Source organism: Oryctolagus cuniculus, chromosome 15 (genome assembly GCF_051225735.1).
Source record: "Oryctolagus cuniculus isolate XC-2025 breed Fujian yellow rabbit chromosome 15, ASM5122573v1, whole genome shotgun sequence".
NCBI classification, from domain to species: Eukaryota; Metazoa; Chordata; class Mammalia; order Lagomorpha; family Leporidae; genus Oryctolagus; species Oryctolagus cuniculus.
Window position 1 is genome coordinate 38,910,124 of NC_142881.1, and position 13,815 is coordinate 38,923,938.

The 13,815-nt window shown below is 47.6% G+C and overlaps 1 protein-coding gene across 3 annotated transcripts in view; it reads left to right on the forward strand.

The window, feature by feature from the left end:
• Positions 1-388: 388 nt before the first annotated feature.
• LOC127484152 (uncharacterized) overlaps positions 389-13,815 on the forward strand; it is a 68,326-nt gene continuing 54,899 nt past the window's right edge. For all 3 annotated transcript variants that reach the window (XR_016222138.1, XR_016222139.1, XM_089314779.1), the window contains exon 1: positions 389-722. Coding sequence is in view for 1 of the 3 variants with exons in the window: in XM_089314779.1 (XP_089170905.1) it covers positions 618-722 (105 nt within the window). In the remaining 2 variants the exon portion in view is untranslated. The remainder of the gene's footprint in view (positions 723-13,815) is intronic.

Here is a 13,815-nt window from a genome sequence, read left to right on the forward strand (position 1 = left end):
GACTCTCTGAGGCCCTGAGCTCTCAATACCTCCTTATCTGGCCGGAGAGGTTGCACCTCTCTCTCTCTCTGATTCCCACCGGCTCCATCTCAAAACACCAAAGAGAGCAGCCACCACAACAAACTGACTCTCCAGTGCTTGTGATCTCCGGGGGTAGGGGTGCTCTGGAATGCAGGCCCACGCAGGAGCCCCTCTCTCCCTGGATAGGGCTCGGGAACCACCTGGCTGTGCCGTGCGTGCATGGCCTCCGTGGCCCACCCTAATCCAGTGCCCCACCCCTGCTGCTCTCCTAGGCTGCCCTGCTTCCGCGGTTTCCCCACCTCTTGGCAGAGGCCCCCTACCCGCCCTTCCATGTTTGAATCACGATTTCAGGCCACAGGATCCGAACTCCTTACACTTCCCTCCCCTCTGCCTCCAGGTTTCTTTTCCTTTACATCTCAGGAGAGATCCTCCTCTGAGTGCCCGTCGCAGCCCTGCTGCGTGGACCGGTGGCCAGGAGCTTGCCCTCCGGCTGCTCCTGATTGATTGTAATCTAACGCCACAGACCCTTCATTGGCTAAGAGGGGTCAATCTGGGTCTCGCTTTGAAAACCTAAATAGGCGCTGAGATGGCGACCGATGCCTGCGTACAGGTTCGGCTTCCGAAGACCTGTGCGTTCAGGGTTGGGGACGGGAGTCCAGGTTCTGTGCGGGGAAGCAGAGGGTGGAAGCAGGACTGAGCAGGTAAGCAGGGAGCAGGAGTGGGAGGTCAGTGGTCCCACAGTGAGCGGGACGGAGGAAGCGGCTTACACAGCGCTGTGTGGGTCTCCGGAAGCTCCTTTGAACAGGTGTCTGTTTCCTGGTCATTTTCTATTTTCTCTCTTTCTGGATCAAGTTTCCTCAGCCTCAGCACTATGCACATCTCAGGCTTGGTCATTCTCTGCTGCGGAGGGGTGTCCTAGTCACTGTAGGAGGTTCAGCTGCACCTCTGCCTCATCACTGGCCCCTGCCCTGTCATGACAACCAGGCATGTCTGCAGTGTCTTTATGTGGCTACCCAGAACATCAAGCATGGTGGGGGCCTTGGAGAGGCCATGGGCAGGGAAGTGAGGAGAGGGGGCTGTGGCTGGGTGAACATGAAGGACACACGAGGGGCTGGTCAGAGTGTGGATTGGCTGTTGAGGGATTTTGTGCGGATGCTACTCTTCTAACCGAGAGGCTGCTGCTGGCATTTCTGTCCATCTTGTTCTGTGGGCTCTGGCGGGAGACAGAAGGGTATGGCTGGGGAAGTAGGGGGACCACAGAGGGGAAAGCCCTGCAGGTGTCTCGGGCACTCAAGTCCTCATTTACAAGGAAGCTTGAGGTGTCCAAAACGCATGCGGGAAGTGAGCAATCAGGAAATCTACAGAGAAGTCAGGACACTGAGGCTATGCTGCTGCTCTTGGTGCCCGACGGGGGGAGCAGAGAGAGCAGCCCAAGCAGGGCTGTCCCAGGTGAGCCTGGCCTTGGTGTGGCCACAAGGGGGAGAAATCTTGGGAAAAGTGCTAACATGAAGATTCTTGCTGCACTGGTATGTTTTTGTGTTAACGTTTGCATGGTTTCTCATAATGAATCAAAACTGAAAAATAAACATACCAAAAATGTCTCCAGGCACTGACGAATGTTCACAAAGGGGCCGTGTTGGCCCCAGCTGAGAACCAGGGTTCCAGGCTCATCGCTGCTTAGACTCGTGAGACTGGCTGCTCTTCTCAGCTGCAGTACACACCACACGGGTGCTTTCTTTGGAACCATTGACTTGCTCCCCTATTCCTAGTATTCCCTGGCACAGCTTCTCTCTGCACCTGCTCCCCACCCCTCCTTTCTCTCCTTCCCTTTAAGGTTGTAGCGGGCTTATTGCTTCCTGCTTACTCTGCTGAAACAGTCTGATTCCCCCGTAAGAATCTCTAAGTCTTAACGCTATTCAGAAAGCCACTGTGGCCCTCATTCTGTTTCACATCCAGCCTGTTCATGGGGCCCTCCCACATTCGCTGTTGGGTCAGACTGAACGAGGGATGGTTAAGAAGCAACCACTGTTGACATCTGCACTCAGAAAATGTATTGCCTTCCCAGTGTTGCAACGTGTACTCACAAAACAAAAGGAAAATGGTTGTAGAAAAGTATAATAAAATTCCAAGTTGAATATAATGAAAGATAAAGGAAATGAAATACAGAAAAATGAAAGAATAGCAAATATTTTCAAAATTATGGCATGCACTGCCCCATTTTTTTTCTCTCTCTTTTCAAGATTTATTGATTTGAGAGGCAGAGCTATAGAGATGGAAAGAGAGAGATCTACCACCTGCTGGTTCACCCCCAAATGGCTGTAACAGCCAGGGCTGGACCACGCTAAAGCCAGGAGCTTCATCCAGGTCTCCCATGTGGGTGGCAGGGACTCAAGTACTTGGGCCATCCTTTCCTGCTTCCCAGGCATAACAGCCTGGATTGAAAGTGGAGCATCCTGGAATCGAACCAGCACCCATGTGGGATGCCAGCATTGTCAGCCATGGCTTAACCTATTGTGCCACAATGCCAGCCCTGAGCCCCATTTTTGATGTTTGAGAATAGAGAAAAAAAAACAGTATTTGCCTTGAAAAAGTTTTATATTCTGACTAAAAGTCCACTGTGTAAACTTGTACATGTGAAACAGTGGTTGAATAGTATATAATTATTCATTAAATAGTATATAATTATTCATATCTCAGAGCATAGAAAACAAATACCCTACAAGTTGAGAGAGGACTGGTACCAGATGATTACACATATTACGTGCCATTCTCAGACAGCAGCCACATCATAATCATTGTGTATTGCACATATGTTATCTGCCAGGCTCTGTGGAGGGAATGTGATCTTACTTGCTTTGTTCTATGTGGGGTGAGATATTGAAAAAGACTTTTCCTGAGATCTTGGCCTTTTTGATAAGACCTCCAAACCTGAGAACAATGGATGCAAAGTAACATTCGAATTTTTAAGTGGAGTCTTGGAAAAACACCCCAAGACTGAGTAAATGATTCTTTCTTCTTTCATTGCCATTACCCATCTCTAGCTTTGGTAAGGAGAGGACTCAAAGAGGGATGAGTGAAGACACCACGAGGCAAAAGAACCATTGACTTCTTGGCTTGGTGGTATGCGCTGTGGTCTGCCTTCCCCTATGCTGCGTTAGGTGAGATCCAAGAATGATTAGGGTGCCTGCACTGAGAGGGAACTGCCACTTCCTGCCTCAGCTGGCTGCTGGCCGAGCTGCAGAAAATGAGCTGCATTTTGCTTCCAGGGCTGAAGGCTGAACCCAGACTGGAGCTGCCCACATGGAACGTGGAAGGAGTACATGGCAGCAGCAGCCCGGAAGTGTGGGATTGGTGTGGCGAGGGTCCCATGGTTTTCCTGGGCCAAGTAGCTGTTGGGGAAGGTAACTGGGCTCTGTCCATTTTAGGGACATATTCAGGGGCCCTACTGAAAAAGGGAGAAAGACAGCCTAGCAGAGGAGGCTGTGTGGTGTGTGCGGCTGCGTATAGGACCAAGGGGTCAGCTGAGGAATGTGGGACAGAGGCCCAGCAGAGAGCGCCAAAGAATGCACAGGTTTGCACCCCGCAGACTAATGAGCTGTGTTGTCACAGAGGCCAAGAGACAGTAGCTAAGTAAACAGACTTTGCCTCTTTTCCCTTGTTTATCCCTCCTGCTGCCTGCCTGTTTAGACCCAGAAGCAGGCAAACGAGACGTGGCAGAACAAGCAAGCGTGAAGAGTAGTGTTGAACAGGTCCTGGGGCCATCGCCAGACCTGAGCTGGTGGGAAACGAGAACAGTGGGGATGGCCGGGGTCTTTCGGTGTGTATTTGAATTGGGTTGGATGTTTGACTATTTGGGAGTGAGATTTGCTCTTATAACTTGAGCTTCCCAGAGACCTGTTGTTCCAGGGCCGGGAACGGAGCAGTTGGATAGAAAATGAAAGCATTTCTTGCATCAGGTGGTGAACAAACTGGCTGCAGGTGCAGAAGCTTTGTACCGCATGGTTAGGGTCTAACGGCGTTGGGGTTCTGAAAGGCTAAGGTACCTGTCCAAGACCACCTGGACTGGAATATGGAGCTCTTGGTGCTGGAACCTCAGAGCCTGTGACACCAGGCCTGGTGCTCGTTTGATCCCAGCCGCCTGCTTGAAAGAGGGCAAGGCCTGAGGCTGGCCTTTTTTACAATGATGTAGAAATTGAAAGAGCATGCAGGGGGCGGGGGCAGGGGGTGAGGGGCGGCACTGCGGGCAGGGATGAGTGCGACATTTTGGGACACTGTGCCAGGCAAGGCTTGCATGCAGAGAGGACTCTGGGATGTGGTCAGTTAAGGGGGGAGGGGAGGTCATTGCGATCCCCTTAGATCTGGGAAGGGGAGCCTAGCTCTGATGGCCCTACAGGACTCCGAGCTGGCAAGAGAGAGGATGAGAGTGTAGCTTGCAGAGACCCTACGGAGAGCTCAGCAGCTGGCTGTGAGATAATGAGGGTTAGAAGGCTGACAGTGGTGACAGAAATTGGCAGGGCACGATGACAAATTTGATAGTGGGAATAAAGGAGAGGCTTAAATAATAGGTTGCTGAAGGAAAGAAGCTGTTTAGGGCTGTCCTTACATCTATTGAGGTAAATAGCTTGAAGGGCAACCTGTCAGTCACAGCTGCTATTAAGAGCCCAGGACTGCCTGGGAGAGAGGATTGGCCTCGGCGAGCTCGGCTTTTCTTCTGTTCCGGCCCTTGAATGGCGATGCTGTGTGAATGCTGCGGCGTGTGGTGCGGGCAATTCATAGGAGTATCTCCCGGGAAAACCAGCTGGCTGCCAAGCCAGCACCCGGTGACACTCGGGAGTGAATTGAGCACAGTGAAGTTTTAACCCTGTGGGCAGCATGTGGTTTGTTTTTTTTTCCCCCTCCTCCTTTTCCTTTCCCTGGGGCATGGCACAGATCCAGCGCCCCTCTGGAATCAGGCGTGCACAGAGCAAGGACAGCCCAGAGGGGTCTTTTGTCACACCAGCAGGGACTGCAAACTCTGTATCCCTGTGGGGGAGGAAGGGGGAGAAAAGCAGATGGAATGGAGTGATTGACAGCACAGGCCAAAAGCCGAGGGGTGGGGTGGTGTGGGGGTGGGGAGATCAGAGCTGAGAGCAGGAAGGTTGGAAAGACAGAGAGGTGGCAGGGAACAAGGTGCATTCGTTTGATAAAGAGAGGAGGCTCCCAGGCCCCAGGAGAGGGGTGACAGTGGGTGGCCCTGGGAGTTGAGAATGAAGGCCAAGCGGGGGTGAGAGCAGATGGTTCGAGCAGGAAGCTACTGTGCTGAACGTTCTTGTGGACCTGTCAGTGCGTGTGGTTGATCAGCTCAGCTTTGGTCTGCAACATGAGAGAAGCTATGCTTTCCAGGAGGGTCCCTTGGTAACCCGAAGTGCAGCAATGGGAGTGGAAGCAGAATGCCGATGTATGGATTTTACGACAAAGGCAGCGCGGGCATCTATCTGCCTGCATGCAAGCCACAAAGGAAGACAAATTCTGGCCAGAAGCTTGTAGATGAGCCCACGACCAGAGCAAGCGTGGCTTGATCCATACCCACAAAGACTCATTATCCCCAGGGGAGTGTCTAAATGATCCGACAACTTTTACGGCTTTAAATCTCCTTATCTACAATGCTGAAAACTAGTACTATCCAAATTCATTGTATTTGTATTAGTCTGTTTTCTGTCACTACAATGAAACACCTGAGCTTGGGTACTTTATTAAAAGAATATATATTTAGCTCACAGTTCCAGAGGTTCAAGTGCACGGTGCTGGTGGCAGTGAGGCCCCCTGACTCTGTCGAAGCACGGTGGGTGCCCTCTGGTGGGAGCCTGGTGTTCAAGAGGGCCAGATCCCTTGGTTAAGACACAGAGAGGAGGGGTCGGGCTTGCTGTTTCACAACCCCTTACTCTTATTGGAACTAGCTGGGGTCCAAGAGGATTGCCTTAACTCTGTGCAAGGGAGATGTCCCCAGTGACCTCTCACTGGGCCCCACCTCTTAAAGAGTCTACCCTCTCACACTATCATACTAAGGACCAAGCTTCCCAAACATGGCCTCTTGGGAACTCACTCAAAACCGTACCCCAAATCATAGCAGGAACTTCGATATTCAGGCATTATCTCAGACTTTCCAGAATGGGAGTCTCAAAGGAAGTGCTCAGGAATCTTCATTTAAAACAAAATCTCCATAGGATTTAGGGAGACTAAATGTATTTTTAGACTAACCATTTGCTTTTCTTTTCAATCTTTCTACAAGTGGAGTATATTTGATTGATTAGGTATCATGGGAAGTGACCAGTTGAGGCTGGTGTCACAGGCAGTGAAAGAATTTATCAGAGCAGTCAGTGAGAGAGTGGGCAGAGATACATTGATTAAATGCACTGTGAGGGAGCAGCGGGCAGGGAGGAATAGGCGGGGCTGGTTGGCTGCTGCTGCGTGCTATAAGGGAGGCACGTGACAGGCAGGGACACCAGAAGCTGGCAACAGCAGCAATACGCTGCAAGGGAGCTGCGGGCAAGCAGTGCAGCCAGAAACTGCCTACTGCTGCAATGCAGGTTTTAATCTGGGAGATGATCAGAAGCAGATTGCCACTGGTTTGGAGCGTCTCCATCACTAGCGATTTCCTTATTGCTGGGGATTTTCATTAGGGGCCTCCTTATTGCCAGGTGCCCAGCTGCCCGCCATGTAAGCTTTGTCCAGCTAAACTTATTCAATGAAATTGGAGAAGCCAGTAGCTCTTCCCTTCCCCCCGTTGGGTTCTACTCTATAGTTAATGTAAGCAGTCAGATGGAGATCTCAGTGTTGGTGTTATTTTATGTTCTCTGGTCTGGCTTAGATTAACACATAGGCTGGGGCCTCCCAGGTCTCTGTTAGCACTTAGATCTTGGCAGTTTTTGCAAGCCTGAAGCAAGAGAATGACAGAGAGGGCCTGCCAGCTGGGGTTTTCTGCAGGGAGAGTGGAGGTGGGGTCAGGTTCCAATGGGAAGGGCCAAAGGAAGTGAGAGTCTGAGCAAGGCTGCACCACGGTCATTCTGCCTGCCGAGTGCCTCCCGAGTGCCTCCTCCTTCCCCGCTGTCCCTAAGAAGGCAGCTTGCTGACAGAGTTCACGTTGAAGTTCTGCTTCCTTGACCTACTCTCGATTTGCTTCCTGCACAACTTTCCAATCTACCTTTCTAGTCAAGTGTTTTACCCAGCTCCTTCCTCCAGCTTGGTTTCTGCCATTGTGTCCCAGGAGGACTCTGCCGCCCTCCTGTCTCCCCCCACAGTGCTCCAGGCAGATCCTTGAGGGGGTCACAGGCTCGACCCTGTTCTGTGCTTCTCTCTCAAGCTACTTTCCCAGTGACAGACAGTTGTAGAATGATTGTTGCGTCAAGGGGAGAGGCCCAACTTGTGCTGGCTTGGTAGACTTCAAACAGCTCAATATTCCTGGTGAGCCTACACAAAACATGGTCAAAGTCAGCCTGAGAAAGTCGGGATTTCTCCACAGGGGGGATGCTCTTCCCAGTGCAGTGGGAGCAGAGTGTCCTGGTATGTTTGCGTAGGCTGTGCAGCAGCACACAGTAGGAGCCTGCTGGTCAGTGGGGATAAGGGTGCAGTGTGCCTGAGACAGAGGGCGTGTTTAAAGAACTGCAAGGACGAGGTCCAGCTAGAGCCAGGGACGGCTGGCGTGAGATGAGGCTGGAACATGGACAGGGACCACATCCTGATGGACCTTCTGGTTTTTTTTTTTTTTTTTAAGATTTATTTATTGAAAAACTTACAAGAGAGAGAAGGAGAGGCAGAAAGAGGGAGGGGTCTTCCATCTGCTGGTTCACTCTCTGAATGGCCACAATGGCTGGAGCTGTGCCTATCCAAAGCCAGGAGCCAGAAGCCTCCTCCAGGTCTCCCATGCGGGGGCAGGGGCCCAAGGATTTGGGCCATCTTCTGCTTTCCCAAGCCATAGCAGAGAGCTGGATCGGAAGTAGAGCATCTGGGACTCGAACCAGCACCCATATGGGGTGCCAGCACTGCAGGTGGCAGCTTTACCAGCCATACCACAGTGCCAGCCCCAGACCTTCTGTTAAGGCAAGCTAAAGATTCGAACTTCATCCTGTGGTCAGTGGTCTCCTAATTGGTTTCTGTGTACCTCACTAAGGATGCACAAGGTAAGCTACTGGTATGTAAGAAAAAAATGCAGGCCTAACTATGTTTGTTTTTAAATATCAAATTTTTTGAGGTGTCTCATATCTTTTTAATTGAAAACTTAGGAATAAATGAAATGGCCCTAGGTTATAATGTACAGATTGACATTGTCCCTTTCACTCACTCTAGGTATCCAACTTGTCACAGATAGAATGTGAGGAGGTATCATGAGGGAGGAGTTAGAATGTCAGAGAGACTCCCACTGCCTCTGGGTTTTTGTTTACTTTCAACCTGCAAAAATGTATTTTTTTAACTTTTATTTAATAAATATAAATTTCCAAAGTACAACTTTTGGATTACAGTGGCTTCCCCCCTACCCCATAACCTCCCTCCCACCTGCAACATCCCATCTCCTATTCCCTCTCCCATCCCATTCACATCAAGATTCATTTTCAATTATCTTTATACACAAGATATCAATTTAGTATATACTAAGTAAAGATTTCAACAGTTTGCACCCACACAGAAACACAAAGTGTAAAGTACTGTTTGAGTACTAGTTATACCGTTAATTCACATACTATAACACATTAAGGACAGAGATCCTACATGGGGAATAAGTGCACAGTGACTCCTGTTATTGATTTAACAATTGACACTCTTGTTTATGGCATCAATAATCACCCGAGGCTCTTGTCATGAGTTGCCAAGGCTATGGAAGCCTTTTGAGTTCGCCAACTCCAGTCTTATTTAGACAAGGTCATAGTCAAAGTGGAAGTTCTCTCCTCTCTTCAGACAAAGGTCCCTCCTTCTTTGATGGCCTGTTTTTTCTGCTGGGATCTCACTCACAGAGATCTTTCATTTAGGTAAATTTTTTTTTTTTTTTTTTGCCACAGTGTCTTGACTTTCCATGCCTGAAATACTCTCATGGGCTTTTTAGCCAGATCAGAATGCCTTAAGGACTGATTCTGAGGCCAGAGTGTACAGCATGTATTAAGCGTTATATTGCCTGGTTAAATTTATAGATTATATTTTGTCTATGCTAACTTTGCAAAATGGACACATGGCTTAAAAGAGTTTCTCAGAGAAACTAGATTACTAGAAAACCTTTTGCAAAATAGGGTGCAACATAAACAGACAGCTTATAGCAAATGGCTTTTAACCATATGAAAAGATATCCAGTCCAACTCCCAGTGATAAATGTGAATTGAAACTACATAGAGATACCACTTCTCAACTACCAGGTGGGCAAAAACCAAGAAGTTTGACCCAGTACTTGATCAGTGAGGTTCTATTGGTGAAATGATAGGAAACCATCACTCACACATTGCAATGAGGAAATGCCAAATGGTACTTCCTCTATGGAGAGAATTTGGTATCATTTAGAACAATCATGAAAGCCTGAAATCTTTTGTCAAACATCAAGGAAACTGTCAAAGACTACCAGGGTCGTGTGAAAAGGATGTAGGAGTCACTTGACTAGGTTCCCACCAACCAAAACTGGGAAAAAAATCAAGCATTAACATGAATGAAAAGTGCAATGGATCGAAACACATTAAATATGTTTAAATACATGAGTTTATAATTATGCAACAAAAAACACTTGGTGAGCTTTGCAAGATGATAGGGAAGAATCACTATTTTGAAAACTGGTAAATAACAAGAGAGGCATAAGCATTTATCTATCTTTTTCTATAGAATTCCTATTTCAGTGGGAAAAGAAACAGTTGAAGTTAAGAAGTATTAACTCTATAGAAGTATTCAGTTTACTAAGTGAAGAGGAATGAATGATACAGTTAGAATACAACCATGAAGAAAAGCTTATCTTTACACATGTATTATAGCTAATATATGAAAAAAATGAAAGAATTAGACTAACACCATATGACTAATGAATGTATGAATTCATGCAATAATTTCAGGTTGCTAGCATCACAAAGTATGCCTCCTGAGATAAAATTACAGACCATCATAAAGTAATTTGCCCAAAAAATTAAACCTCAATTTTATAAAATCTCTCTAATTACCAATTTATAAGAAATATAGGGTGCTGAGAAATATGTTAAATGACATTTGACCCTTGAGCAAAATCCAAATCCAGGTAGTCGAAAACTCCACTGGATAAACAACTGTTTGTTTAACACATAGACAGAAAGGGAGAAAAAGATGGTAGGGAGCCTATAAATTACAAGATGTGGGAGAGATGTGTAACCAATAACAGCGTAAGTTCAACCTGCAGGGCAAAGTCCTGGGCAGCTTCACAGATTGGCATCTGCCAGAGGTCCTCTTGCTTTTCAGCTCAGAACTGATTGACAGATAGGTGAGGAAACCACCCAAGGTCCCCAGAAATGAGTAGGAAAAGCAATTCAGGGACGTCCCACCCAGGGCTTTGAATAGCTCACTTTTCTAAAAGCGAGGGCAAAGAATTCTCTTAATGCAAAGGCAACACATGGAGGACTAAGAAGGGTGTCGTCTATGTGATGGAGCACGACCAGTCCTAGACCACGGGTCTCAGTCTTGGCACTTGCTTTGGTTTGAAAAGGGTATTTCTCTTGACCTCATGCAGAAAGATGTTCATTCGCCAAAGTCACGACTTCATGTTACTCAGAAAGATGGATGCTTAACCCAATCACGCTGTGTGGGAGGTAGGCCTAAAAGGTGGTGCTTGAGCTCTTGGAGGCAGGACTGTGGCATACAGTTACTAATAGTTGCTTACAAAGGCTGAGTGGGGCCTCATCCCTCTCGGCGTCCTGGCTCGCAGTGTGATCGTTCTTCCCCACGTTGCCATCCTCTGGCCTCAGCAGATGGCTGAGCCAGTGGAGCCAGCCCAGTCTTGGAATATGAGTCTCCAAAACCATGAGACAAAACAAGCCTCCTTCCTTCATAAGTAGCTTGTCTGAGGTGTTGAGTTATACTGACAGGGAGCTGACTGATGGAGTGCAGTTGACAAGTAATGGACAAGTAATTCTTTACTATGGCAAGGCAGTGGGGGTGGAGAGAAGCTTTCCTGCACGTTATGAGATTTTTTTGGTAATATCTTCAGTTTCTACCAACTGGATCCTGGTAGTACCCCCACCTGTCAGTTGAAATAGCTGACAGTGCTTCCATGCAGTGCCCAATGTCCCCCTTCCCTTAGGGTCAAAATTATCCTGGGTTGAAATTAGTTACTGAGACTCAAGACTGCTGTAGTCCTACCTAATAAAGCTTAAAAGCAAGGCACAAAAGGATCAAACTGTGTCTAAAAAACTCAACCCCAGAAAAAAGTTTAAAATATTGAAAAGAACACACAACAACTCAGCAGGGCAAAAGATACAATTACTGGGCTTGGCATCTAATCAAAAAAATTCCAGACATGCAAAGGAGCAGAAAAGATAACCTACAGTGTGGAAGAATATCAATCAATTAGAAACAGACCCAGAATACAATGTATACATGTATCTTAAGTGTCACAGTGTATACCATAAATACATGCAATCATTATGTGTCAATCAAAAATAGAATAGAACTTAAAAATGAAACAGATCCAGAAATAATACAGATGACAGAAGTAAGAGAGGATATTAAAATAGCTATGACTAATATATTTCACATATGTAAAGGAAAACTTGAACAGTTTTTGGGAGATGTAGATAACATAAAAATGAGCCATATTGAACTACTAGAGGTGAAAAATACAATGTCTAAGATGAAAAATTCACCACCAACAGCACCAACAGCAGATAGATATACTTTTTTTTTGACAGGCATAGTGGATAGTGAGAGAGAGAGAGAGAGAGAGAGAAAGGTCTTCCTTTTTGCCGTTGGTTCACCCTCCAATGGCCACCACGGCTGGTGTGCTGCGGCCGGCGCATCGCGCTGATCCGATGGCAGGAGCCAGGTGCTTTTCCTGGTCTCCCATGGGGTGCAGGGCCCAAGCACTTGGGCCATCCACCACTGCACTCCCGGGCCATAGCAGAGAGCTGGCCTGGAAGAGGGGCAACCGGGACAGAATCCGGCGCCCCGACTGGGACTAGAACCCCATGTGCTGGCGCCACAAGGCAGAGGATTAGCCTATTGAGCCACAGCGCCGGCCTAGATATACTTTTTTTTAAAAAAGATTTATTTTTATTTATTTGAAAGACAGAGTTACAGAGAGAGGTAGAGACAGAGAGAGAGGTCTTCCATCCGATAGTTTACTCCCCAATTGGCTGCAATGGCCAGAGCTGTGCCGATCTGAAGCCAGGAGCCAGGAGCTTCTTCCAGCTCTCCCACATGGGTACAGGGGCCCAAGGACTTGGGCCATCTTCTACTGCTATCCTAGGCCATAGCAGAGAGCTGGATCAGAAGAGGAGCAGCTGGGACTAGAACCCGCGCTCACATGGGCTGCCAGCGCTTCAGGCCAGAGCGTTAACCCGCTAAGACACAACGCCAGGCTCCAGATAGATACAATTTATAAGAAAAATGTTAGGCTGGCGCCGTGGCTCAAAAGGCTAATCCTCCGCCTGCGGTGCTGGCACACCGGGTTCTAGCCCCGGTCAGGGCGCAGGATTCTGTCCCGGTTGCCCCTCTTCCAGGCAGCTCTCTGCTGTGGCCCGGGGGGTGCAATGGAGGATGGCCCAAGTCCTTGGGCCCTGCACCCGCATGGGAGACCAGGAGAAGCACCTGGCTCCTGCCTTTGGATCAGCGCGGTGTGCCGGGCGCACTGGCCGGCTGTGGTGGCCATTGGAGGGTGAACCAACAGCAAAGGAAGACCTTTCTCTCTGTCTCTCTCTCTCTCACTGTCCACTCTGCCTGTCAAAACAAAACAAAACAAACAAAAAAAAGAAACAAAGAAAAATGTTAGTGAACTTGAAAACCTAGCATAGTAACTATTCCATTAAAATCCTAAAGAATATAAGAAAGGGATGGGCATCTGGCCTAGTGATTAAGGCAGCACTTGGAATGCCCACAACCAATATTGAGGTCCCTGGTTCAAGTCTCGGTTCCAATTCCAGTTTCCTGCTAACGCACACCCTGGGAGACAGCAGGTACTTGGGTCGCTGCCACACAGCAGAGACGCAGACTGAGTTCCAGGCTCTTGGCTTCAGTATGGCCCAGCATTTGGCAAGTGAATCAGTGAATGGGAACTCGCTCTCGCTCTCGCTCTCACTTTCAAAATAAAATTTAAAAAGCAATATCAGAGTTTTAGAACAACTTCAAGTGGAATAATATCTCTCTGTCTGTGTCTCTCTTTCTCTGATTATTTGATTTGGCTCTTAGAACAGTCCCTGGGATTAGCAGTATAAACAGTTACTGGAAGAAATAGGGAACCTGGAGTGAGATTTAACTGATGAATGAGTTCTCAAAATCTGAGATCAATTAGAACCTTATACAATATGGCAGTTTGGTGACTAAATTAAAGCATGTTCACCCTAGACAGTTGTTTTTGCCTGTTTGCAGCAAAAAGTTTTTAAGTAAAAAATAAAGACAAACCTTTGTACTATTGAAGGTTTTAAAACACATTCAAAACGAGTGAGTGCTGATTTTATACATTTGGAAACTGAGGCCCGCTAAGATGAAGTTACTTACCTAAACTCAGACAATTAGTTAATTGGATTACAGTGGGCAAGTTTCAATTTCCGTACTGATTAGACTGTGAGGATGCTACCACACAAGAATTCCAAGTATCAAGTTCATTCTCTG